The sequence below is a fragment of the Ictidomys tridecemlineatus genome, chromosome 1 (genome assembly GCF_052094955.1).
Source record: "Ictidomys tridecemlineatus isolate mIctTri1 chromosome 1, mIctTri1.hap1, whole genome shotgun sequence".
In the NCBI taxonomy this organism is placed as follows: Eukaryota; Metazoa; Chordata; class Mammalia; order Rodentia; family Sciuridae; genus Ictidomys; species Ictidomys tridecemlineatus.
In genome coordinates this window covers 178,386,524-178,413,430 of record NC_135477.1, presented here as the reverse complement: position 1 = coordinate 178,413,430, position 26,907 = coordinate 178,386,524, and the positions used below count along the sequence as shown (strand labels likewise).

General features: G+C 49.9%; 1 protein-coding gene across 6 annotated transcripts in view; it reads right to left on the bottom strand.

The window, feature by feature from the left end:
* The window catches only part of Wwc1 (WW and C2 domain containing 1), a 146,441-nt gene that overhangs the window by 12,364 nt on the left and 107,170 nt on the right, over positions 1-26,907 (bottom strand). For all 6 annotated transcript variants that reach the window (XM_040272079.2, XM_021732790.3, XM_040272080.2 and 3 more), the window contains 9 exons: positions 25,927-26,462; positions 23,046-23,154; positions 22,487-22,570; positions 21,714-21,800; positions 20,554-20,746; positions 13,552-13,704; positions 11,579-11,670; positions 3,572-3,704; positions 2,234-2,398 (listed from right to left, as the gene is read on the bottom strand). In XM_040272079.2, coding sequence (XP_040128013.2) covers positions 2,234-2,398; positions 3,572-3,704; positions 11,579-11,670; positions 13,552-13,704; positions 20,554-20,746; positions 21,714-21,800; positions 22,487-22,570; positions 23,046-23,154; positions 25,927-26,462 — 1,552 coding nt within the window. The remainder of the gene's footprint in view (positions 1-2,233; positions 2,399-3,571; positions 3,705-11,578; positions 11,671-13,551; positions 13,705-20,553; positions 20,747-21,713; positions 21,801-22,486; positions 22,571-23,045; positions 23,155-25,926; positions 26,463-26,907) is intronic.

Below are 26,907 nucleotides of genomic sequence, written 5' to 3'. Positions count from 1 at the left end.
AGTGTTTCAAGTTAGATGTAAAATTACTGAGAGAAAATCAGCCAAGGAGGAAATAGAACAAATGGTCACCAGCAGTTAACACCTGAGTGACAGATTCATAGTCCCTTGACAACCAGGAGGGGGCCTGCCTGATCAAACAGAGATAAACTCCATATGTGCCCAAATGCACTCAGTCCCACAAAGGCCTTCCTGCCACCGGAGAACAAAGGGGGGTGGGGACAATTCAAGGTGTATTTCTTTAAATAACCCAATAAAAGTCAGTAAAACCTAGGTGACATTAGGGAAGACTGTGGGCCCCATATACTCAGCCAATGAGGACCTGGAGAAGTACTGCGTGTTTAAGGGTAAAATGCTGACTGTGACATTTCTGGGGGTTGTCTGCTTGCCCCCAGAGGCCTGATCTTACAAGACCTTTATCTTTGTCTCTCAGTCCAGGCTTTGGGTTTGGACAGGTGAGTGAGTTTCTCACAGAAAGTGAGCTTTTAGTTAGAAAAGATAAACACGTTGCAAAAGTTACTCCATTTTCTATCTCCTATTTAATAAAATGACAACTGTATTCTAATCCTGCTGAAAAAGAAGGAGGCCAACAGTAACTTCTTCAGGTGTGATTTTTTTTCTGATGAGTGGCATATTTCCTTCCCATTTGATTTCCACTGCACGTTTATAATGGTGGTAATTTTGCAAAGAGCCAGAGGGTCTTATCTGATCTTAGCAAATGGTCTCATGAGAGGGAAGGGCAGGGTGTGAACAAGGAGGAAGTAAATTGTTGGGAATTATAATAATAACGTGGATCAAATGCAGATGACTGAGCCTTGCACATTCTTTAGCTAAAATGATCCTATGAGGAAGAGGGAGACCCCATCCATATGAATCACTGACAGCAAGTCAGATGGGGTTTTTGTTACAGGAGCTGGTGTGTATTGTGTGGTATACAACTAAAAACCAGTGACATCTTGCAGCAATCCCAAACCAAAGTTGCTTGCATGCTTATGCTAGCAAAAGTCCCTTTCAACATATTTACATGGAGAGCACCAAATAGATAGGAAGCAATCAGATAAACACCCCTCCCGTGGGAAATGACAAGAAAGACCTCCAGGCTAGACTGATTCCCCTGGCTGGACCAGGTTTCAGATCTTGGCTGCTGGGCAACGGTTTGGCCATTTAGATTCCTTACTCCTGGCATTTAATAACTATTTCTCTTTCCATTACTTTTTGTTGCTTGAGAAACCCTCATGTTTCAAAAATATACACAGAAGAATATTTAATCACTGAACGTGAGTAAATACTGTGGATATTTTGGTATAGACTTTCTAGTTTTTTTTTCTGTTCGTACTATTTAATTTATTATTATCATTATTATCATTTTGAGAGAGAAAAAAAATTTTTAATATTTATTTTTTAATTTTCAGTGGACACAACATCTTTATTTTATTTTTATGTGATGCTGAGGATCGAACCCTGCGCCCCTCGCATGCCAGGCAAGCACGTTACCACTTGAGCCACATCCCCAGCCCAGTTTATTATTGTTTTTTAAAATGTTTTGGTGCGGGCTGGGGATGTGGCTCAAGCGGTAGCGCACTCGGCTGGCATGTGTGTGGCCCGGGTTTGATCCTCAGCACCACATACCAACAAAGATGTTGTGTCCGCCAATAACTAACTAACTAAATAAATAAATATTAAAAAATTCTAAAAAAATAAATACATAAAATGTTTTGATGGTATTGTATTGGAGATTGATCCCAGGGGTGCTCTACCACTGTACCACATTCCTTGTCTTCCCCCCCATACCAGGAAAGTCTTTACTCTCTTTTATTTCTGAAGGCTCTTTTTATTTTGAGATGGGGTCTTGCTAAATTGCTGGCCTCCGGCTTGAGATCCTCCTGCCTCAGTCTCCCGAGCTGCCGGGATTATAGGCGCACACCACCGTGCCTGGCTCCTCTACTTTTAAACTTAACTAAAGCTAAATCATCCTGTGCCTATTGATTGTCACTGGCATGTTTCATAATGTCATTTTCTTGTGCCACTAAATAATCCCATCAATCAATCAATCAATCAAGCAAGCAAGCAAAAGACCAACCTACGCAGTGGGTCTGAGAACCTGACGAAACCAAGGCTTCGAGGAGCCCCCCAGCTGGAGGTTACCTGACCACATGAGGATCCAGATTGGCATCCAGAGCTGGGTGAGGGTCTTAGCTACCCAAGGGAAGGAGGACGGAGCCCAAGGCTTGCTTACCCGGCACACGTACTGGCTCTGGGGCCCTGGGGAGAAGGTCTTGGAGCGGATGATGGTGCTCCCCCGAAGAAATGGCCCTGGCGATGGGGTGCCCACACGCCGGTCCTTGGGCCGCACCACTGTGGGGGATGGGGCCACCGTGTCCGTGTTGGTCTCTTTGTCCACCTGAGGAAGAAGTCGCAGGCTTGAGGACACCATGTCCACTGAGTGTCGGCCACCCACCTTGAGTCTACCCAGCCACTCTCCACCTGACCTGTGTCCCTTCGCTGTGGGCCCGCAGGCACAGCAGGGTTAATCAGCCCAGTCCTGCCAGAGCGGTGCCCAAGGCCCATTCTCATTCTTCCACCTGTGGCTGGGTCTAGAAGGAACCCCTAAACAAACTCATATGGTGAGGCACCTCGGGCACCAGCATCCTGGGCCTGACATCCTTACAACCTATGTACCCCCCACATTTTGACAAAGACACTGCCCAGCTCACCACTGCCCTGGTCCAGAACCAGAGATTTTTTTTTCTTGGAATTATGGAGGCCACTGCCAAGTCTCCTTTTTAAAACAAAGCCATTGGGTTTTCTGCTGTCCACACACAGCAATCCCAGGTAAAAGATAAGCAAGCAAAAGCACTTAAGCACAGGAACTCTGGTAGCCTGAAGCGCGCCGTGGTGTGATTTTGAGAGAGCTTCTCTGTCTGGCTGGAGAAAATATAAAGGGGAGCTGGAAGGGGGGCTCAGCTTCTGCTCCAGCCACTTGGTCAGGTGCCTTTGGAGCACGTCCCCCTGTAGCTCCACCCTGGGGGTCCTGTTCAAATGCCCTGGGTGCTATAGCTGTAGGTTGAAGATCTCTATGGAAAGAGAATCCTGCTACAACACTCTAGTGCTGCCAGGAAGCAGGAGGCAAAGGAAGGTGGCTGGACTCCCTCTTCTCGTTGCCCTTTGGCCCCACCGAAATGAAGACATCCATTCTTTGGAAGCCTCCGAAACTATCTGCAGATTGGTATTACTGTGCCCATCTTAAAGTTGGGAAACAGAGGCCTGAAAGGGATGAAATCACCTGCCCCAGATGACAGAGGCAGGGAGTGACAAGGCCAGGGTTTGAACTGAGACCATGTGACTGCAAAGCTTGAGGTGCATCCAGAGAAATAGGGGAGCCACAGAGAGCAGAAGAAAAGAGACAGTCTCTCCTGGTTTACTGTCACCAAAATGACCTCAAGTCACAGGGGCAAGGGATGCTCCTTAACAATTTACTGCAGGTGGCCTGTTCTGGTAGCCTGTCCCCTGAGGCTAGAGGATGAGACCTTGTCCCAACCTTTTCTGATTGCCAGGGCTCAAGGGCTCTTCCTACCTTCAATGCCGGGTGATCATCTGGGGAGGCTTTCTCTGCAAAAAAATCTTCTTCTCCCTCCACTTCCTCTCCCTCTTCGTCCTCCTCCTCCTCAGCCACAGCCTCATTCTCGCAGGTCTCCTCCTCGTACCTCCTGCAATGACAAGACACTGTGGTTATTATCTCAGAAGCCATGCCACTCACCTGCACCCAGGGGAAGTGCATCAGGAAAAGGCTCCCAGGCTTTTTCATCATTGAGAGTACATTATTTTCAAAATCCCCAATTTAGGGCTGGGGAGGTAGCTCAGTGGTAAACGCCTATCTTGCATGCATGGGTCCCGGGTTGGATGCCCAGTGCTGCAAGAGTACAAAACACCCAACTGCAGCGAGGTGTAATTTATATCAGCAAAATGTATTTTCAGTGCACAGCTATCAAGTTTTGATCAGTGTACTCACTTGTGTAACCACCACCACACTCAAGATCTACAACATTCCATTGCTTTAAAAAATTCCTTTGCATCTTTCCCAATCTTCCTGCACCCCTGAGCAACACTGATCAGCTTCTTATCACATTATAGATTAGATTCTTCTACAGTTCCATGTAAGTGGAATCAGTATGTATTTACTTGTCTCTGGCCTCTTCTGTCAGTACAGCGTTTTGGAAGTTCCCCCAGGTCCTACAGGCATCAGTAGTTATTTTTGTTGACGTGTAATACTCCCCTGAGAGGATATGTTGCAACTTGTTTAGTTTTCCATCAGTTGACCCACACTTGGATTCCTTTTACTTCTTAGCCATTACGAATAAAGCTTTTAAGACCATTCACATACATGAATTATGGGCCGATACAGGTTTTAATTTCTCCTGGATATTATATGAATGGGCTGGAGCAGTTGAGGTGAAATGCTACAGTTCTGGAGGCTGAAGCCCAAGATCAAGGTGTCGGTAGGTCTGGTTTCCTCGGAGGACCCCGTCTTTGGTTTGCAGATGACCACCTTCTTGCTGGGTCCTTACTTGTTCTTTCTTCTGTGCTCACACGTCCCTGGTGTGTATCCAAATTTCCTCTTCTTATAAAGATACCAGCCAGACTGATTAGGCCCCACCCTCGCTTTAACAGCGTCCTGTCACCTAGTTGCTTCTTCAAAGGTCCTGTCTGCAAATACAGCCACATCCTGACGTGCTGGAGGTTAAGGTTCAGTGTATGAATTTGGGGAACTTGGTACAGCCCATGACACATACATAATCAAGAGCAGAATGACTGGGTCATCCAGTGAATATAAGTTTATCCTTTATAAAACTGAAAGTGACTCTTCAAAGTAATTTTCTCATTTTACACTCCCACCAGCAATAAAATGAGAATTCTGGTTCCTCATTAACACTTGGTCCGTCTGTCTGTCCTTCCATCCTTCCTTCCTTCCCTCCTTCCTCCCTCCCTCCTGCGTTGGGGATTGAGCCTAAGATCTCCAGCGTAGCAGGCAAGAACTCTACCACTGAGCTGCATCCCAAGCCCTTGTTGGTCCTTGAATTTAGTCATCTACTACACCTAGGTTATAGGAGATCATTCTATATTCTTCACATGAATCCTTTGTCAGGTATCAGTATTGGAAATATTTTCTCTAGGCCTGCGGCTTGCCTGTTCATTTTTTCAGATGGTATCTTCCAAAGAGCAGAAGTTTCTAATTAGGATGAAGTCCAATTTATTCATTTTCCTTTTATAGTGCTTTTTATGTCCAGAGAAATCTCTGCGTTCTCTGACATGGGGAAGAATTTCCTATAGTCTTCTTTTAGAAGTTTCGTAGTCTCAATTTTCACTCAGGACCCATCTGCATTAATTTTTGAACACGAGGTGAGGTATGTGTCTTCCCCACGGGGCTTCCTGTGCAGCACGACTGGCTCAAGAGAATCTTCTTGGCGACATCCTTTACAGCTGTCCTCTGCCCTTGGACTCCTGGGTGGGAAAGATTTAGTGTGACAAATGGATTTCCAGTGTTACACAGTTGTTTATCTTGGGCCTCATCTTGACTTCTCAAAGACGTACAAACCTGCCAGGCTTCTGAGCAGCATGACACGGGGTTGCCACGCTGAGCCCACAGAATTCTAGCCAGAAGCGGAGAATTCGACGAGGAGCTGGCTCATCAAGGCTGAGGGCGAACCTCAGATGTCCCTGAGGATTTCCCAGCAGGGAGAAGGGATCCTGGGTCTCTACCACCAACCCTGCCATGCAGACACCTGGGACCTCAGCTGGGGATTCTGGCCACAGAGGGGCCTGTCCTTCCCTTCTTGGCCCCAGCAGCTTCTCCATCTTCTCGCGAAGAAGACATGGAGCCTAGGAATCCATGGAAGCCCCTCTAGAAAGAATGCTGCAGGGGCCATGGTCAGCAGCAGAACACACTACTTTCGGTGCTATGCTACGGGCTTCTTCCAACAGCGTTGGGAGAGCTCAGTGCACTTCACAGACCCAAAAAGTGAGAGGCACAGGTCCTCAGATTCCATGTGCCAGCATGGGCGCTGAGTGGTGGCATCAAGTTCCCAGGGGGATTTTGTCCCAGCCCATTGAGGCTCGACCAGGATGTCAGTCTCTTCCATTTAACTGAATCTGATGGAAACATTCCAGGTCAGGGGAAAAAGCCCGCTCCATCTCAATGGCAAAGAGAAAAATTATTAAAATAGACAACATCTTTTCACCCATTGCCATGGCAAAAAAAAAAAAAAAATCTGATAATATCAAGTGCTGGTGAAGGTAGAGGAGACAGCAGATCACGGGGCGAGCATGAAGGAGAGGAGGGAATGTATACTAGGAACAAGGGCTAGCAGCGCCTTTTAAAATAAAAAGTATACATATGCTTTATTTTTATTTATTTATATATTTACTTTTGCAGTACTGGGGATTAATCCCAAAGGAGCTTTCTTTTCCACTGAGCTATATTCCCAGGCCTTTTTTTTTCTTTTTTCTTTTGAGACAAAGTCTCAACTAAGTTGCTGAGGTTGGCCTAGAACTTGCGATCCTCCTGCCTCAGCTTCCTGAGTCACTGGGGTTACAAGTGTGTGCCACTGCACTCAGCAGAAGTGTACATAATGCTGACTGGGCATGGTGGCACATGCTTGTAATCCCAGTGGCTCGGGAGGCTGAGGCAGGAGGATCATAAATTCAAAGTTAGCCTCAGCAACTTAGGGAGGCTCTAGCAACTTGGTGAGTCCCTCTTTCAAAATAAGAATTTTTTTAAAAAGGCTGGGGATGCAGCTCAGTGGTTAAGCACCCCTTGGTTCAATTCTTGGTACCAAGAAAAAGGACACATAATGTTGATTTAAGTACAGTAGTTCAATTAAATCAACCATCTGAAAGGGGGCAGGTTAAGGGAACTCCCAATCACTGCTGTGGGAACATTTTCTGTGCTAACAGAGTCATTTGAGAACTACTCTACCACGGCTACTACTGAAATATAAAACATGCATGCTCTGGGGCTCAGAAACTCCACTTCATATCTGCCCTAGACAAGAACACATAAGTTCCTGAGAAGGTAAATAGGATGGTTTCTCCGTCTAGCATGGTTGTGATTATATTCTATGTTTTCTAATAATCTTAATTTTATTTTGCTATGGCTCTTAAAAAAATTATAAGTGCACTAAACAAACCTAGGTAAGGCCCCCTGTCATCCCAAGGACTCGGGAGGCTGAGGCAGGAGGATGGCAAGATTGAGACCAACCTCAGCAACTTAGCAAAAATCAAAAGGGCTGGGGATATAGCTCCATGGCAGAGGGCCCCTGGATTCACTCCTCAGCCCTGCAAAACAAACAAACAAACAACAATAAAAGAAACCTAAACAAATAAAAAGAGGGAGAGACATGCCATGCTGGACCCTGGTGCTGAGCTGAGGAGCGTAAATTAGAAGGCAGAGCTGGCCTTTGGCAGAACTCCACCTGGGACTCCAGAGCTAGGCAGCCACCCTGGGACCCAAAGAAGCCTCCAGCTTGGGGGGAGAAGGCCGCAGATGGACGGACCCGCTAGGCAGCTTGGGGGATCCCCGGGCCTCTTTGTGAGTAAGAGGCTGGGGAAGTTTGAATGGCAGGGGGTGGGGATACAGGGGGCCCCAAAGGGAGAGAGAACAGAAGGCGGTTGCTAGGAGACGGCTTGAAAAGTCGCAGCACAAGCTTGGAATTTAGCGGAAGCCACTGATCTCGTGCCAGGGTTTTGGGAGACAGGTCCTGGGCCTATTTCTGGCATCAGATCTTGGGCTGTGTGAATTACAGTACAGGGTGACATAGTCGTGCCAGAGAGTAGGGTAGGGGTGGCGGGGGGCAGAGGCTGAGACAGTGCGGAGGACCCTAAAATAAACAAAAGATCCCACAAAAATTCCAGGAACCTTGCCGTACTCTTTGTCACAGGGAGAAAAGGTCCAAGAGGACTAATAGAGAGGTCAGCAAGCTACAGCTGGTGGGACAAGTCCAGCCCGCTGATTTTTTTCTGGATAGTCTAAGCTATGAATCCTTTTTATATTTTAAAATGTCTGGAAAAAAAATCAATAGGAGAAGGCTAATTCGTGGCAGGTGCAGATGATATGAAATGCAAATTTCAGTGTCCGTAAATGACATGTCGGCAGAGCACAAACCAGGTTGCTGGTCTGCAGACTGCCCGGGGGCTCCCATGCCACAGAAGCAGTCTGGAGGCGCTGCGGCAGGATCCATATGGCCCACAGAGCCGACAATATTTGCCATCTGGCCTTTCCCAGAAAACATTTGGTGATCTCCGGAGTCAAAGATACTAAGGGAAGGCTCCTTCTGAGACCAAATATATAAAGTGGGGCTTGACAGAAAGATAATCCAAGAGTCAACGTATAGCTTCCTCTGGGTCAGGGTCTGTGTGAAGTGCTAACGTGCATCATTTTATGGATTCTGTAAAATCCCCATGATATAATGGCGATCTTTAAAATCTGCTGCACAGATGAGGAAACAGAGGTTTAGAGTGGTGGTCCCAACCAGGTGTGAGGTACACACCTGTCATTCTAGCCTCTCAGGAGGCTGAGGTGGGAGGATCACAAGTTCAAGGCCAGCCTCAGCAACTTAGTGAGATCCTATCTCAAATAAAAAGATCAAAAAAATAAAAAGGGCAAGGGATGTAGCTCAGTAGTAAAGTACCTCTGGGTTTAATTCCCAGTACCAACAAAACAAAATAAAACCAACATAAAAACAACAACAATAAAAAGAGTGGTGGTCCTCAGCCCAGGCTGCACCTGTCAATCACCCAGGGAGCTCAGACCACACCCCAGACCCAGCATGCCCCAGGAAATTGGCTGAGCTAACCTCTGAATGCTCATCTGTCTGAATTCCAAGCAAAGGAGCTGAAAACCAAACTCTACTTCCTCCCAGATGGCAAGATCCATAGGCAGTGGCCAATCCTGGCTGGGATCTCTTTGCCCTAATAATATTTTCTGTCACTTTCTAAGTGTCTACTCTACGCTCTGCAGTTTTGGATCTCTTTGCCCTAATAATATTTTCTGTCACTTTCTAAGTGTCTACTCTACGCTCTTCAGTCTTTTTCTTCATTAGCGACTTCTCTTCTGGTCTTCCAGTAACCCTGGGTCTTAGGTATTTCCCCCCCACCCCAGTTTTCAGGGGAGGCATAGTCAAGGTAAGAGGGAGGTGAGGGCAGAGACGGGAAGGAGGCGTGGGTTAGCTCCCATGGTGCTGGTGCCGCTCTGCTTCTGTAGTTTATGGAGGTTGGCTGAGCTGAGTCCACTTGTATCTGCTTTCTGCATGTGAGTTATTCTGCAGTAAAACCGCACCTGTACTCTCAGGTTTGCTGCAGTGCAAATGTCCATCAGCAGGTGAATGGATGTATACACGGGGAGGACCTCGGGGCCATAAATCTTGGTCATCTGTGAAACGTGGGAGGGTCTGGAGGGCATTATGTTGAGCTGGAGAGGGAGGTGGGTGGGGGAAGAAGAGAGGTGAGGGGAGGTGTATGAAGTTACGCATAGACAAGAGGAGTCCACTGTGGTGGGCCCTGGATGGAAGTGTGACCATGGCCAAACATGTACGGTGCATGTCAGAAGAGTTAGGAGAGGAGACTCTGAAGGTGTCAGTACAAAGAAACTGTTTGAGGTGATGGATATTCTAATTAACCTGACGGCATCATTACACAATGCACATCCGTCTCAAAACAATCATTGTGTGTCAATTTTAAAAAGATATTAGAAAGTGCTAAGGTGACACAAAAAAATGAAGAGAGCAGGATTGCCACCCTGGTCAATGTCAAGGGTGCCATGGGAACTTTCTGCTTGTGAGAGCATCAGGTCAGAGTGAGAATGCTGCACCCCCAGTTCCTGTCCCGTCAAGGAGACAGTCTCCCTGGAAGAAGCACTGAGACACTGGCTCAGCTCCTTTTTAACATGGAGCTGGAAGATGTCAGGCCCAGCGATTGTCCATGGTGCTGTTTTCATTTCATTATACTATGATTTCCACAGCTACCTCCAGAGGGGGACCTGGCGCCTGGCCTATTCCATATCCATTCCTTCTTTTTTCCTTTAGTGATGGACATCTGACTTTTGAACTTGTAATCAACAGTCCTAATTTTCCAGTCTCCCTCGAAGTTGGGCAGCCAAGTGGCCAAGATGGGACAAGGAGAAGCAACCAGAAGTCGTATGACGGTCCTATCTGCTTCCTGGTGAAAAGGTGCACAGGCATGTCTCTTCTGTTTTTTAAAAATGAAACTAGGGCTGGGCTAGTTGAGACTACCAGCCGCACTGAAATCATGTGCAGGGCTGGGCATACAGGGTAGTGGGAGAGCACTTGCCTAGCAAGCACAGAGCCCTTGATTCAAGCCCCAGTACCACAAAAAATGGAAAGAAAGAAAGAAATTGTATGCAGCTTAATTTTATCTGTGGGGCTGGAGATTAAAAACCAGGGCCTTGTACATGCTAGGAAACTGCTTTACCACTAAGCTATACCTTCATTTCCCAGAGGCACATTCTTTGGTTTTTCCTCTTTCCTGACTAATGACTGTGTGAGGGCAGGTAGTCCAGAGCCATCTTGGGCTATCAAGCAGCCCGGATGATGGAGGTCTCATAGTAAAGATAGCAAAGCAGAGAGGAGAAGCCTGGGTTCCTAGTAACATAACCATGCTAACAGAATTGGATAACTTTCTGATATCCTTTTAAAGTAACAAAAAAACTTATTTATATTATTTTGCTCCCTCTTCTAGTAGCCAAATGCAATCCTTACTGAAGCATTTTTAATTTATGGCATATAATACAAATTTTTCATTTATACCAATAAAAAATTTAATCAGAAAATTGTTAACCAAAAGAAACGTCTGCTGATGTGGCAGCACACACCAGTTATCCCAGTAGCTTGGGAGGCGGAGGCAGGAGGATCTCAAAGCCAGCCTCAGCAATGGTGAGGTGCTAGGCAACTCAGGGAGACCCTGTCTCTAAACAAAACGATAAATAGGGCTGGAATGTGGCTCAGTGGTTGAGTGTCCCTGAATTCAATCCCTAGTACCCACCACCCCTCACCCCAAGAAAAAGCAAAAGAAATGTCAGTGCAAGACAATGAATAACATTAGGTGTAACCTTGCATAGGTGATCCATGGAACACAAAATGACAAATTGGGAAGGGATTATTTTGAGGGTGGTGGTAACACTGGGGGCTGAACCCAGAGCTGCTAGGTAAGTACTCGACCACTGAGCCACATCCCTGGCCCTTTTCTTAAATTTCATTTTAAGACAAGGACTCGCTAATTTGCCCAGGCTGACCTTGAACGTGGGATCCTCCTGCCTCAGCCTCCAGAGCAGCTGGGATTCCAGGATATTAGTTCCTAATATCCCTGTCCCTCTACATCCAGAGGGACAGGGATATTAGGAACTACCACACCGGCTATGGTGTCTTGTTGCCTGTAGACAGTCCATGAGGGGAAGGGTTCTCAGTGCCCCCAGGAGAACCTGTCTGTTGGTTGCCCTGGTGTTTGGGGATCTCATCCCTGGACCCAGGTCCAAGCCCAGTGGCCCTGAAGGTCCAAGGGAGCACTCACTTACCAGCTGTCTTCCAGCACCTGTGAGCTGCTCCTGCTCTCCTGCCTCTTCTCTAGCTCCACCGCCGTCTGCTCCAGCAGGGCAGACACAGCGTCCTGCAGAGACCAAGGGTCAGTGGAGGGACCATGGATGCTGCCTGACCTGCCAGGAGTCCGAGCATCTGAGAGCCCTGACCCTCCTGGGGAACTGAGGGTGCAAACTGAAGTCCAGAGCAGCCAGGTGTCTTGCCCAGGGTCACTTACATCCCGGAACTACAGTCCCTGGTTCCTCTCCCTCCAGAGAATAACCTCGTGGTGCATGTGGAACTGCTCCGTAGGGTTTTGGAAGATTTAAGTGAGAGAATCATAGGTCTGACTGTGAGGAGAACAGAGATGTCAGGGAGACCAATGCATGTTCCATCAGTAACCCAACGACATGGGAAGGACCAGGATGGCATGTTTGGGAACAGAAACTGCAGCAAACATGGGGGATGGCATTCAGGGAGGGCATCTTGGAGGAAGACCGTCTCTACTGACTGGTGTCTGCAGTGAAGAAGTGTGAGTGACATGAGTCTCTTTTAAGGGTTGCCATGGAGACCAATCGACACAATTTATAGACAGTACCCAGAAGAGCACCTAGCACACAATTGGCACTCAGCAAATGGGAACTGAGAGTAAAGCAAAAACTAGGACCAGCTGTTTTCTGGGCTCATGATGAGTTTGCAATGGACCCTGGGAGCACAGGTCAGAGTCTGGATAATTCCTGACATTTTTCTTCTGGGAAAGGAAAGAAAGAACAAAAATCAATTGAAGGCCTGATCCTGGCCAGGAACGAGGTGGACAGTTTATGTATAGCATCCTTTTAATCCCACCATGATCCCGATAGGCAGGCGTTACTGTCCCCCTGAGGGATGGGACGGAGGCAGTTGTGTGTGAGAGTGGATGGTGCTTACTCAGGGTCAAGTGCTATAGAAGGGGGAGGAGCTTCGTTTCAGGACCTTGGCCAGCTCACTGTCTCCTCAGAGTGAGGGGGGCCAGGGTGTGCCTCTGAGCTTGGCAGCTGGTTGATGGACATTGATAGTGTAATTTTGGTTCATCTTTCTGAGATGTGGGGCACTGCATGTAACAGGACAGCACTGGACCCAAGGGAGTACAGAAGATGACAAGAGAAGGCAGACTGAACCCGGAAACTCATCTCTAGCACACTTGACCTATTCAAATATCCGAGATGGTTTCCTGCCCTTCGAGGTCCACACCCACTGGCCAAGTAGACTACCGGCCAGGACTCAGGGGAGCAAGACTCTGTCCTTACAAAGCACTAAGACAGGAAACTTATTTTTTTTAAAACCCCAAAGAGGCAAATGTGAAATTCTCAAGCAAGTCAAAATAATAGAGAAACCATCACCATTTCTCAAGCCCCATGCCCTGCTCTCTTCAGACCTCACAGCAACCTGTCAAGGCTCACATAGGAAAACCATGGAGGCTCAGAGAGCTGCGTGCCTTAGCCCTGCGGCCGGCTGGGGACATGGGCCTTCTGACTGTCCCTGCCGTGGCTCCCCGCTCCTCTTCTCTGGTTTCTGGGACGGGCCTTGCACAGCAGGGTCCTAAGGAAGGTTTCCTTTCTACCTTCCGACCTTCTTTTCCGCTCTATTTTTGGTGCTGGAAACAGAACCCAGGGCTTGGCACATGCCAGGCAAGCGCTCCACCCCGGCTGGCTCTCCCTTTCTAAACAACTGTGAACTCAGGTGTTTAGCAGGCAAGTGATGTTAGATGGTGCAAAACACAGAAGGAGGGGGGAAACGCAGAGAGAGCAGGTTCTCCCCCCTTAGCAACGGCCCCGCCTTTCTGTCCTCTTTCTCACTCCTTCCTCGTCCCCACTCCATCTCCTGCACCAGTGAGTCCCCGGCCTGCCTGTCTCTGCTCGGGGAGAGGCTCCCCCCACCCTCCAGTGGCCGCCTGTGTGACAGGTCGGGGCTCCGGGATGTGACCCCAGCTCACCGTGTGTTCAGGCCCTGGGCTGGGGCCCGCGGCTCCAGCTGCCTTGGGCCCGCTGCTCTGCTTCTTCAAGTATTTGTAGCTCAAGAGGTTGTACCAGCGAGTCGACCTCTCCCCAGAGCGGCACACCTCAGCCAGGCTGATCTGGGCACCTCCCTGTTGGGGGGTGGAAGGAAAGAGAATATAAATAGGGGGTGACAAGGTGTCCTCAGAATTTGGCTCTTGGGGACAATATGGAAAACACCACCACACCACCACTGCCAGGTAGAGATGGAGGCTTAAGAATGGACTAGGCATTATCTCCAGTAACTCATTCACTCACCGGCAGCTCATTTGCCAAATCTTTTTTTTTTTTTCTCAGAAGGGGTCTCACAATGGTGGCCAGGGTGGCCTCAAACTCCCAGGCTCCAGCAATCCTCTTGCCTCAGCCTCCCTAGTAGCTGGGATCACAGGCATGCACCACCATCTCTATACCATTTTTTTTTGTTTTTTTTGGTGGTGAGAACTGTATCCAGCACCTTGATATCTCCATCACTGAGCCACATCCCAAGCCCTCATTCTACAAATATTTTCCTGAGCATCTATCCTGTTTTCTTTTTTATTGTGTTTAAAAAAAAACTACATGGTTTTTTTACCTTTATCATCTTAAGGGTATGTTTCCTTAGTATTAAGCATAGGCACATTATTGTGAAACAGATCTTCAGAATTGTTAAACCTTGCAAATACGAAGTGCTACACTTTAGCACAGCGCCCCTGTCCTCTATCCCCTTGCCCTTGGTAATCCCATGCTTCTATTTCTATAAGTTTTACTATTTTAGATGTCTCAAGTAAGTGCAAACAAGTAGTATGTCTTTTAGTGACTGGCTTATTTCATTTAACAACATCCCCAAGGTACATCCACATTGTAGCATGTATCAGAAGCCCATTCATTTTCATCGCTGAATGATATTCCTTCATGAGCATAGACCACAATGTCTACCCACCCATCTATTCATGGACATCTGTGTTACTTCTAACCTCTTTACTATTGTGAAAAGTGAAGTCGTGCACACAAGTGTGCACATACCACTTCCAGACTCTTCTTTCAGTTCTTTTGGATAGATATCCAGAAGTGAGGCTACTGTGTCACGTGATAATTCTATTTTTAATATTTTGAGAAAGCTCCACTGTGTTTCCTATGGTGGTTACACTGTTTTATAATGCCACCAACACTGCGTCGGGTTCCACTTTCTCCACAATGACACGCTTGCTGTGTATCTTCTCTGTGGTGTCTCGACAGGCAGCGTCCTAATGGGTGGGAGATGATATCTCAAGGTGGTGTTGACGTGCATTTCTTGGATGATTAGTGATGCTGAACATCTCCTGTGCACATTCACCATCTGTATGCCATCTCTGGAAAAATGTCTATTCAAGTGATTTGCCAGTTTTTAATTTGGGTTATTTGATGTTTGGTGTTGGGGACCTCTCCTACATTAACCCTATTGAGCATCAGGTTGTGTGGTAGCTTCTAAGGTTAATGAAGGTCCCCAAATAGTTTCATCTGCTAGGAGCTAGCGGTCTCTAAGGAACGGGACATTGAACGAGTAATTACAGGTCAGGCAAAGAAACACCTATCACTCACTTCTCCCCTACAAAACATGCACTCATCAAAAAATCAACAACGCATTCTCAGGGAGGCTAGGGGAACAAGCAGTCTCTCACTTAGCAGGTGGGAATAGAAAAGGGCTGAAACCCTAGGAAGGGAATTTGGCCGTATGTAGCAGAAATACAGATACATTTAACCCTTCAACTCAGCAATTCTCCTTGTGGATGTCTGGGCCACAGACAGCCGTGCATAAGCAAGGTAAATGGGAAAATGACCCATGAAAAGGAATCTTCATTTCTGACTTCTTTTGTAGTAGCAGAAGATTTCAAACAAGTCGGAGGTCCAGCAAAAGGGGACTGTTTGAATAAAGTACAACCTCTCTATACAATGGAAGATTATGTAGCAGGTTAAAAAATTAGCGCTCTTTGTACCGATGCAGAGATGTCCAGGACACATTGCTAAGGAGAAAAGGAACACGGTGCACAAAAGGATGCCATGTATAAGCAAACATCCCAAAAAAATGGTATACTGTTTTGTGTATTAAAAATGGAGAACATACATATCTTTTATCTATCTCTCTCTCTATTTTTTGCGGGGGAGCTGGGCATCAGTATCCAAGACCTTATACATGTCAGGCAAGGGCTCTACTGAGCCACAGCCCCAATACTTTTTATTTTGAGGCAGGGTCTTGCTAAATTGCCCAGGCTGGCCTCAAACTTGGTGATCCTCCTATCTCAGCCTCCGAAATAAACCAAATAAAGTGGGATTAGAGGCATGCACTACTGCACCCAGTACCTTCTACATACCCTTCATTGTACCATGTTTGAGGCACAAGGGGAGTGAGTATGATCACATGATCATATATGAATCAAGAACTAATGGGAGGTAAAGAAGAAACTGGTCAAAATGGTTCCAGCAAAAGGTAGATGGTAGAATCAGGGATGGGAAAGAGTGGGATTTCTTATTAGTGAGATTTCCATACAGTTTTCCTTGGAATCATATAAATACATTCCTTATGATAAAAATAAACTGCAACCAATGGACAAATCAGATATAATGTCATAAAGAAAGGCTTCACTGCAAGTTTCTCCTTAGTGGGAGGAACCACAAACTGACTTCAATCATTGCTCAGGTTTTACTGCTTCCACCACTCCTTTTTTTGGAAAGCCCTGGTTAGATCTGGGATTTAGCTCACCTTCCTTCCCCTCCTCTCCCTCACATCAGTGGCCGTGCCCGTGGCTGGTAGAAATAGCAACAGCAGTTTGCAAAGAGGGCCTGCAGCCGGACATGGTCAGGGATGGATCCCAGGATGCAGAAGGGGCTCTTCAGTCCTCCTGAGACCCTCCTGCTTTCTCCTTCTTCAGGCTGAGTGTATCTAATCCCCAAACCCAATATCCAAAGTGTTCCAAAACCCAATGCTTTTTGAGTACCAGTGTGATGCCACAAGGGGAAAAATCTTTGTTCCATGCACAAAATTATTACAAATATTTTAAAAGATTCCCTTCAGGTTAGTTGTAGGAGGGGTACGTGAAACATAAAGGAATCCTCTCCTTAGACTTGGGTCCCAACCCCAAGATATGTATATGAGAAATGTTCCCGGTCTCAGGCAATTTGGATAGGGATACTCAACCTGTGTCAGAATGGAGTGGAGTGGAGGACGGACTGTGCTACATAAGGGTGGATAAAGGTGATTTCTAGGAGAGCAGTGCTGGGGGGGCGTGTGGGGGACACCAGGCTGACACTTGACTTGCCTGGCACCTGCCTCCTCATCTGGAAAAACAGAGAATAGCTCCTACCTGTAGGCTCCCAGGAGGTGGGGGAGAAGACAACAAAAGTGGGAGACCAAGGAGGAGCCTGCTGCAATCACTCAGGTGAGCGATGACAGTGGCTTAGGCCGGGGGACATGGTTGGGTTCTAGGGATCTTTAGAAGGTGAACTGCACAAGATGGGGTGGGAGAACCAGAAAGGCCACTGTGTCTGGCCTGAGCAATGGCCCGAGGAATAGGTTGCCATCAGCCCAGATGGCAAAGACACAGGGAGGCACATCGGCATGCTCTTGTGGCCACGCTGGCTTGAGGTACTCTTGAGACGTGTAAGAGAAGATGCAAACAGGCGCTTGCAAATCTGAGGTCTGAGGTAAGCAGAGACCCAGGCTGCAACCACACCTGGCAGCGTGTTTGAAGACTTGGGAGAGTTCACCAAGGAAGAGACTAGGAAAGCGGAGATCAGCTAGGATGGAGCACTGGGGCCCTCAGACATAGGTCAGGGAATTGAGAAAGGGTCAGCAGAGGAGACCAAGAGAGAAGTCAGTGATGTGGGAAGAACACCATGAAGGTGAGGTGACAGGGGAGCCAGGTAAAGAGAAAACGTGGAGGAAGACGGAGCAGGCAACGTGCCACACGTTGCCGGCTGTTCAGAGGATGAGGGTGGAGAAGGAGCCACTGCACTGAGTGACTGGGAGGTCACCAGAGACCATAAGGAGCAAAGCACGAGGCCAGAAGCCCTCTGAGATGGGGTTCCAGAAGGAAAGTGATCTCTTTTGTCTTCTGCTATAAAGAAAAGGGAAGAAATCGTGTCATACTTGGAGATGGAAATGGGACAAAAGGGGTTTTGCTCATTTGTTGTGAGCGGAAGAGAAACAGCAGCACGCTGCGACTCGGGGAGGCTGCACTCAGTAGGGGAGGGAAAGCTGGGGGTAGGAGAGAGCAGAACAATGGTCGGGTGATGTCCTCGAGGGGGTGGCTTCTGGCAGGAGTGTGGAGGAGCCCAGAGGACAGGCAGAATCAGCCACGTGGGGGTGGAGCCGGGGCACTCGGTTCTGCCTCCTCTCTCGGGGTGAGCGTCTATGCACAGGTGGGAATAAAGGGTCTGGGAGATGCAGTCTCAGGCTGGGCAGCATCAGATCATGAGAAGTCAGCACTGTGTAGCGAGGTCGTGTGCATGGTCTGTCCAGCCGTGCACAGGTGGGGAGGTTGCTTTAGCAGGGCTAGGGTTTTGCCAAGTGAAGGAGTGTCAGGGGAGCGGTGGTGATGTTCCCCATGGGACCTGGGAAGGTGGCTGCCTCTGCAGGACCTGAGCTGCCCACACTGGGCTCAGCAGCTGAATAACAGGGAGCCAGGGACCCTGAGATGCCATCCTCGAGCATCCGGTGGAACTGCCACCTGCGGTGCTGGGGAAGGCAGGCACATGTCCCTCTAAACCCATCATCTAGGTCTGGGGACATGAGAGCCCTTACAATAACCCTGAGAGGCATTGAGCGGAATTCGTATTCAAATCCATGCTGTCTCTCCACTCGCAAGGCGAGCTGGGCAGTGACTTAGCCTTTCTGGGTCTTGATCCCATTTCTGCAAAATGGAGATCATGGGTTCCTTGTCAGAGGGCTGGGTGGGGAACTGAATGAGACTCTGCACACGTGAAGTTCTTGGCCCAACAGTAGACACGCAGACAGTAGTGCTGGCCCATTAAATGCTGGAACCCGACTGGGGATTCCTCCTGCCCGGCAATGCAGGGAGACTCCACGTGGGAGCAGCAAGCCTGCTCTCCCTCTCGTCTCACTTCCTCTCCTCCTCCAGCCACCAAATCACGACAGCCTGACACTCCACGTCCGCACTCCTGCGGGAAAGGAGGTTTCCCATTGGCCACAGGCAGAGAGAAGCCGCGGTGGGATGAGCGCTTTGGCTGCTGCCATGGCAACCAGCGATGGCCAGACTTCAATTAGGAAAGAGGAATAAAAGGGATCCACTTAGGAGAAGAAAATAGGGTTGGGGCTCCTCTCATGTAGAAATGCCCAGGCTCAGGAAAGGGCTTCACTGCAGGTCTGGATCTGGAAAAGCTTTCTGTTCTTTCGTTCAACGTCCACGACGCTTGCCAAACCCTTTAAGCCACCATCCCCACCTGTAGCTCCAGGGAGCCCTGTGCTGGCAGAGACAGCACATCGGGGCTGGTGTGGGTGGGCTTCACGGGAGAACGTGCCTGGGTTCAAATATGGCTCCTGCAACTTTCCAGCTGTGTGATCTCAGGGAAGGTCTTTTACTTCTTTTAGCCTGAGTTTCCCTACTGATATACAGTACCTACCTCATTAGATTGCAGCAAGGATCAACAGAGAGAATGCATGCCAGGGACTTAGCTCAACGCCTGCCTCATGCATTTCATCCTATGTACACCTGCCACCACATTATTGTTAGCATTGGTATCACCATAAATGGCAGCAACCCTGTTATGGACCCCAGCTGAGTAGGAGAGAGGTGGGAACTCATGTCCAGTGGAAACTGAGTGAGTGCAGACACTGTCCTACATCCTTGCTACACAAAGTGTGACCCAGGGCCTAGCAGCAATGTCACCCCCTGGGGGCATCTCCGGCCACACTCCAGAGTTACTGAATCTGAATGTGCATTTTAAGTGGGGCACCAGGGAACTCAGTGCAAAGTTTGAGAAGCGTGGCTTTAGAGCTTCACTGAATCCGGGAGAACAGCTTGCTAAGGAAACAGCACAAGTGAGATTTTACAGATAAAGAAACTGAAACCGAGAAGTAGAGATTCTCAGGTGATGGCTGGGATGGGCAGGCCTGATGACCAGGCTGAGGACTGACATTCCCTGTGGCTCCATAGTTCCACCAGAGAGGGTGTTCCAGTAGAAGCAGACCGAGGCAAGGCTGGATAGCTAAGATGCTCCTGCTCCAGTCAAAGGCCTGTGTTCACACCAGGTGACCAGCCTGTCAAGGAGGCGGGGAAGACGGAGAGGCGAACACATCCCACATGGCTCCTCTGCCCCGGACCTACATTTACTCCTCTCACTTCAACCTACATTTCCAACACGGTCCCTGCCAGCTTGTCTGAGTGTCAGCCGTCCGAGCTGGCTCCTCATCTAAGGGATTCTCCCAGGGGCCTCCAGCACCCAGCATGGAGTGGGCACTTAGGGGACCAGCAAAAGCTTCATCTTTAACGAGAACCGACCATGTATCAGGCACTTCGGTGTCTCACATGTACCAAATCCTCATGTAACCCTGACGATGGGCGTGAGGGAGGACTTATCTGCATTTTATTAGCAAGAAAAATGAAAATCAGAGACGTTTTAAGTAACTTGCCTTACGTCACCCAGCTATACAGCAAGTGGTGGGTGGGATTTGAACTTATCTGTATGACTATGTGTTTCTTGTCTCTGAGGCTGGGAAGTAAAACTGAGGCACAGGGCTAGCATCGTCCAGGTCCTCTCAGGTCCGTTATGCCACCTCGCCGGAGAGGAGCTCCCCAACGTTCCCCATGCAAACACCTCTGCTTGGAATTCAGGCTTGACCTACACCACAGCTTGCCTCTCCTTCCAGCCTTCTCAAAGCTCAGGGTGGACTGGTCCCCAGAACGACTGAAGGCCAGATGGACGTACGGACAGACAGACAGACGACAGACAGAAGACGCAGCCCTCACCAGGCACTCTTCCACGTGGCTCCTGTCGGTGGTGCAGACATCGACTCGTAAGGTCTTCTGGTGAAGGGCTTGGTAGGACGCCGACACCCAGAACATCTCGTTGAACAAGAGGGTATCCGAGGCGTCCAGGGGCCGGGTCCTGAATAGGCAGGTGGTGCTTTCAGAGCAAGGGAGGATAGCCACGCGGATGTTCCTAAAAGGGGACAGAACCACCAGGGAGGTCGGGTCAACCTGGATCTGAGACTGATGTGCAGGTTCTCAGCTGCTAAAATCCCCCAGGAAAGCGCAGTGGAGCAGGCAAGCTGGGGGTGTTGTGCAGGGATCTGCAAGGGATGCCTGCGACCACTGGGCAGGGGGACCGTCAGGCACCTCATATAGAGAAGGCAAAGAGCCACAACCCCTTCAGAGGAGAACTTGAGGATTTGAGCAAAACCACAGATGTGTTGATCCTCGGGGCCAGACCCCCGCCGTCTAGGCACTGTCCCAGATACCCCTGCAGGGGTACCAGCGAGACGGGGAGGTTGTTTGTCCTGCCACTGTTTGCACAGGCAGAGCCTGGAAGTGACCCAAGGGTCCAGTCTTATCTTCCTTCTGCTCTGTTGGCTTTCCCACCCTCCATCTTTCTTTCCCCATGTTCCACCCCCATGGGGGCTAGAAGTTGCCCCTACTGCTGTCTGCTAGGCCTCACAGTCTAGTTACAGGAGAAAACAGGTATTCAGGTGAGTGCAAGGAAACTAAACCCGGTCTGCAGGGAGAGGAGCAACAGGGAGACGGCAGAGGTGTGTGCCATCCCATCAGCCTCCGGGGAATACCCGGTCACATCCTGGCCAAAAAACTGGCATCAACTCTGAAGAGAGGGAGGCTCCTTTCTGGGTAGAACACTTGAGAAGACAAGCAGGACTGTGCCCATTCTTGGCTGACGTCCTGAGGGGCAGGGTCCATGAAGGACCGGCTCGCCACCCCATCCTGAGGGTTCATTGGGGAAGGAATGGAGACTGCCCACAGCAGCTTGCCATGGTGTCTGTAAGGGCATGAACAGGAGTGACACTTAGCATCATGGTCCCATGCACAGATACCTGCAGGACAGAGAGGAAGAGTGTACCCAGGGATAACCAGAGAGGGTGAGGAGAGAACACACAACCGTCCAGCCACATACTCACACTCTCTGATCTTGCAGCAGGGAAAGAGCAGAAAGGTTACTCAGTTGGATGATTAATATTGCAAATTGTTTATTCTTCTCATCATACCTGAAGTGAGAAGGGGCAAGAGCAACACCTATTAGTAACACACCTCTCTCTCTCTCAATAATAACAAGATGTGGCTATTGGCTGGTGGGAACTGCGGGGAACCGGGCCACACAGTCCTAGAGCTACAGTGCCATATAAAGAGGCAGGTCTGGAGCTGTCAGTCCTCTGATCTTCTAAAGAGAGGCCAGACATTTATGGGAAGTTTTCTGATACTGAAATGCTAGCAATTAATTCCTACTTAAAAAATATGGAAGTCATTTCCATTAAGAGGAAACCACGCTTATGTGGGCCACGCTCCCCCTACCCCATGTTCAACTTGGATCCAAGTCACAGGAATCGGAATGGGGATGGACAGATGCCACAGTGACAATGAACAGACACCCTGACGGGCAGGAGGTCTCAGACCTGGTTCTGGCTCTGCCACTGCCCAGCTCAGGTGCTGGGGCGAGTCACAGTCTTTAGAAACCTGTGTTTCTCAGCTGTAGATGGGGAGCTGGGAGGCAGGGAAGAAGCAAGTACGCTTTTATTACAGAGCCTCCCTGGTGGCGAACAGTCTCCCCTGGTGAACAGGTCCTGCCGGTTCTGCCCTCCTCCCGAGGCAGCCATGAGGATAAACACTAGTAAAGGCTGTGGGTGGAGAAGAAGCCCCTGCAGAACCCTCCCCTCTGTCCTCATCTTCCACTTACTTCAGGGCAATCTGAATCCGAGTGGCACCTGCTGCTTCTGATTCGTCACTGTCGAATGCAGCAGTGGCTTCTGAAGCACCCAGTCTGAAAGGCACCGGGAAGAGGGAGTGAACTTCCCCGCAAATTGACTGGGATAGTCAATTTCTGGAGACACAGTTCTCTCTGGGAGGTTGTCACGCGGGTCCTCCAGGAGGAACAATGGGGGTGTGCCCAGCATCCCTCGAGACCCCACTTCCACCCCTTTTGCTCTGGGTACCTCTTAAAGGGCTTCCCTTTTCTAGCACGTGCTTCTCTGGCAGGCACTTTGCAATAGCTGCCCTAGAACTGGATCCCACAAAGATCCCAAGCAGCTCTAGCCCCAGGAAAAGCCATGCCTGTGGGTTTCTGCGGCTGTATCTTAGGCACAGGCCCAACACGGGGCTGTTGAGGGCAGTGGGAGCTGTCACAAATGGCCTCCTGGGCACCTGAGGGGTCGAAGGCCAGGTGCTCCCACAGGCCCGCTTTGCACACCTAGGGGTCAAGCTCCCCAGACACACAGAACCAGCATTCAGGGACCCACCTCTGCACAGAAGCCTCGTACACACCACTGTCCCCAGCCACTGACTCGTCTGACACCGCGGCTGAGACACAGGCCACTTTGAGGCCGCACCCTTGGGCTGCATTCATGGCTGGAGGAGGAAGGGGAAAAGGAAAGAGAGCAGGGCAGGATCAGATGCCAGGACAGGGGTTGGCCTCACAGTTTTGACTCCCCTCTGTCCCACCAAACTCTAACCACCTCTGAGCTCTGAGCAAGGCCCTGCTTTGCTTCGGAGCAAGGAAAGGATGGTGAATGATTTTACATTTGACACGCCAGACTCTGGACTCAAAACTGTCTGGGTGCAGACACAATTCCACCCCCACAGCTTTACGACCTTAGGCCACAGCTAACCTTTTAAGCCCCAGATTCCTCCTCTGTGGAATGGAGATGGTGACACCTACTCTAGACCCGGGAAGGGGGGAATGGGGGGCAGCATAGGCGAAGTCCTCAGTGCAGAGCCTGGTCCAGGCCAAGGGCTCCACCAAGTTCATTACCACTGTCCACCTCTATCGCTATGGCGATGTCCTCTAGGCCCAACCCTACACACTTGGAGCAGAAGTACAAGCCTGACTCCTGAGCAGGAGCCGGCGAAGGATGAGGTCCCTGTTCTCCGCCTCTGCTTCTTCCCCTGAGCACAAGTCCTTGAGTCTGACTGGGGTCTACAGCTAGGTGTGGTGCCACACTATGCACATTGCTTCCTGACCCAAATAATGGGTACCTATGGTATGCAGGTCTGTCGCCAGGTCTAGGGCTACAAAGTTTCTGGCCCTTGTCAGGTGGGGAAGGACAGATCCAGGCCTTGCAACTTCACGGCCAACACTTCTAAGCACCATTGTGTGCCAGGCACCGGGGACAGATGGGAGAAAGGGGCTCACCACATGGCAGTGCACAGAGTCGGGACACAGTGACTGGGAAGAGGAGGGGTGAGCAGGAGAACAAGGGAGAAGAAACGTGCTGGCATCGGGAAGCGGGGCTCTCCCAGCCTGCATCCCACGCGGAGCCCAGGAGACCTCCCGCCTTCGCCCCGCGCATCTCCACCCTCCACTAACCCACTTAAGGAGATTAATTTGTCTGCTGACTGAGCAGCGGCCCTAATCGCATAACCTGCTTAGCGTCTGAGCTCTGGCTGGCATCGCTCTCTGTGGGGGAGGCTTCAAGAGATGGCACGAAGGAAATGTGTCCAGCCCCGGGTGTAGTCTCTGGCCCAGGAGCCCCAAGGACACTGTCTGGGAGGGGAGGGGAGACATTCCCCAGGACCCAGCAGGGGTCTGAGTGTCCTGGGGACACTCAACGTCAGAGACACCCCTTCAGCCTGGTGAGAGGCACCACCTGTACCTCCTTCCTCTCCAGGGAACAATTTGCCACCTGCTGTAGGCGGAGGCTTATTTTTATTTTTGTTTGAGAGCACCCAGCAAGACTCCCTTCTTGATGAGGGAACCCCAGGGATCTCTCGGCTCCTTTTCTAAAGCAACCACTGCCACTCAGAGCCCTGGTTAACCAGGGCTGGCTCCCACTGGCTCTTGAAAGTAAATGGACAATTCTGGGCCCATGAGTGTCTGCCCTGTCCATTCCTGGAGTCATAAGGCTGAGATCGGTCCAGCTTCTCCTGCTTGGCCTCATGAGGAGCCAGGAGCTTGAGCCATTTGCAGACAGAGCTGGGCATATGCTACAGAGGGGACCTGGGCAGGGGCCAATCCTCATTCTGTCACTGCTGTGCAACTAATCTTAAGACAAGTCTTTTAACCTCTCTGTGCCTTGTCTTTTCCATCTGTAAGATGAGGATAATATCAACCCCACTTCAGAGTTGTGAGATTAACATGGGTAAATGTGCATAATGGTCCCTGAATTCTGTATACCTGGGTCAAGGCACCATGGCTACTATTGTGTTTTGGATATGTGTGCTTCGGGGACGGGGTGCCAGGAAAACTGAGGAGCCCCAGGTGAGCTTACTGGGCACCTGCTCTGTAATGACCATCAGGTCCTGAGCCAAAGGAAATTGGTGGGGCTGGCAAGCACCAGGAGTGTCACACATGTAAACACTGAGCTGCCTCCCATCATAGTGGGAAGGGGCATGGCTAGAAAGCTCTTGGGCTCTGGGATAAGCAAACCCTGGGTCCCAATCCCAGCTTTGTTATTTGCTGCCTGGGTCACTGGGGGCAAGTGATGCTGCCTCTCTCAACCTCAGTTTCCTCATCTGTGAAATGGGCAAAGGAGAAGCAATCTCTTTTACCAGCGTATAGTACCTCTTCAGTAAATGTCAAGTACTGTGCTTTGTTATGTGGTTGCTGCTAAAGATAAACTTCTCCTCCTAATGGACCTTCGCTTAACTCACCAGCCCTCACTGACTCACAGCTGGCTCCTTTTTGTCATCTAAGCCTCTACTCTCAGGTCACCTTTCTTTGCAACCCAGTGTGAACTGGCTGTCCCTCTCCGGCCTGAAGGCGCTATCACATGCCCTGCATGATGTACTTCTTGGTACTTTCATCTGGGTGCGTGTTCCTGCCTGTATCTCCAAAGAAAAATCAGCTTCCTGAGAACAGGAACTTGTGTGTCTTACCCATTGACTGAGGGACTCGCCCAGTGTTTGGGATGTGGCCTGTCTGCTGAATGCATCTGTCAGTGCAGGATGTGGCCTTCAGTTTTAGTAAGTACTTAAACATCTGTTGAATGAGTAAGTCCACCAAGAGAAACACCCGGTGCAGGACCTAGCACATACGGAGCTGATGTGTCTCCTGAATGACTAAATCATCTACTGTATGAAGACCTGGCACCTAGGAAGTGTCGGCCACAGTCACCACAGGGGCCCTGAGTGCAAAGCATCGCTCCACTCCTGGTCCCACCCTGCAGACACGGCGCTCCCCACCTTGGCCCAAAGGCTTGCCCTCTGCTCCTGGTTCTTCCAGCCGGTATCTTTCCCGGGTGCCGCTCCCGAGGCTCAGCTCACACAGAGTGGCACTTAGCTCTGGGTCTTCAAACTCCAGCGGGCTCAGAAAGGCATCTCCAGTCAGAAGGGGGTCAGCAATGAGAGGGGAGCAGGGCGGGGACGGGGAAGAGAGGGAGGAGCGTGGGGACAGGGAGGTCATGGACTTTGGGGTGCCAGACAGGGAGCGCAGGGCCTGCAGGCGGCCACCTCCCTCTGCCTTCTGGGTCTTGGCCACCTCGTCCTCGTGGATAGTGGTGATGCAACCCGAGGGCCGGAAGCCTGTGGTGCCTTCCAGGAGCAGAAGCTCCACCTTGCTCTGCAGCTCCGAGTCCAGCTGCTCAAAGGGGTCGTAGTAGAGGTCAGTGAAGCTGGCCGAGGCGGAGGAGTCCAGGCTGCAGGCGGCCAGGGAGCCCCGGCTGGATGTGAGGGAACCAGGGCTGCTGCCCGAGGACAGGGACTGCATGCTGCTTGAGAGGCTGGGGACAGGGAGAACAGGGACAGTGACTACCCAGAACGTTAATGAAGTGGGCCGCTGGGACTGTATGTGAGCGTCAGAGAACGAAGCAGGGCTCTTAGAACACGTGGTTCCACTGGATCCGCTTGGTGGCCACCTCGCACCCCCACTTCACCACAGAGAAAACACACACCCAAGAAGGAGGCCACATAACCAGAGTAGCAGGGCCACACTTTGAACCCAAGAGAGATGCCCGAAAGTCCACTTTGCCTCCTATGCATTTCTCAATTCTCCACCGGCCACAGTGCATTTTCATGATGCTGGGGTTTTTGTTTTTGTTTGTTTGTTTGTTTTTTCGGTACTGGGGGGAGAACCGGGGTGCATTTTATCCCAGCCCGCCCTTTTTATTTACACTGAGACAGGGTCTTGCTAAATTGCTGAGGCCGGCCTCGAACTCAAGATCCTCC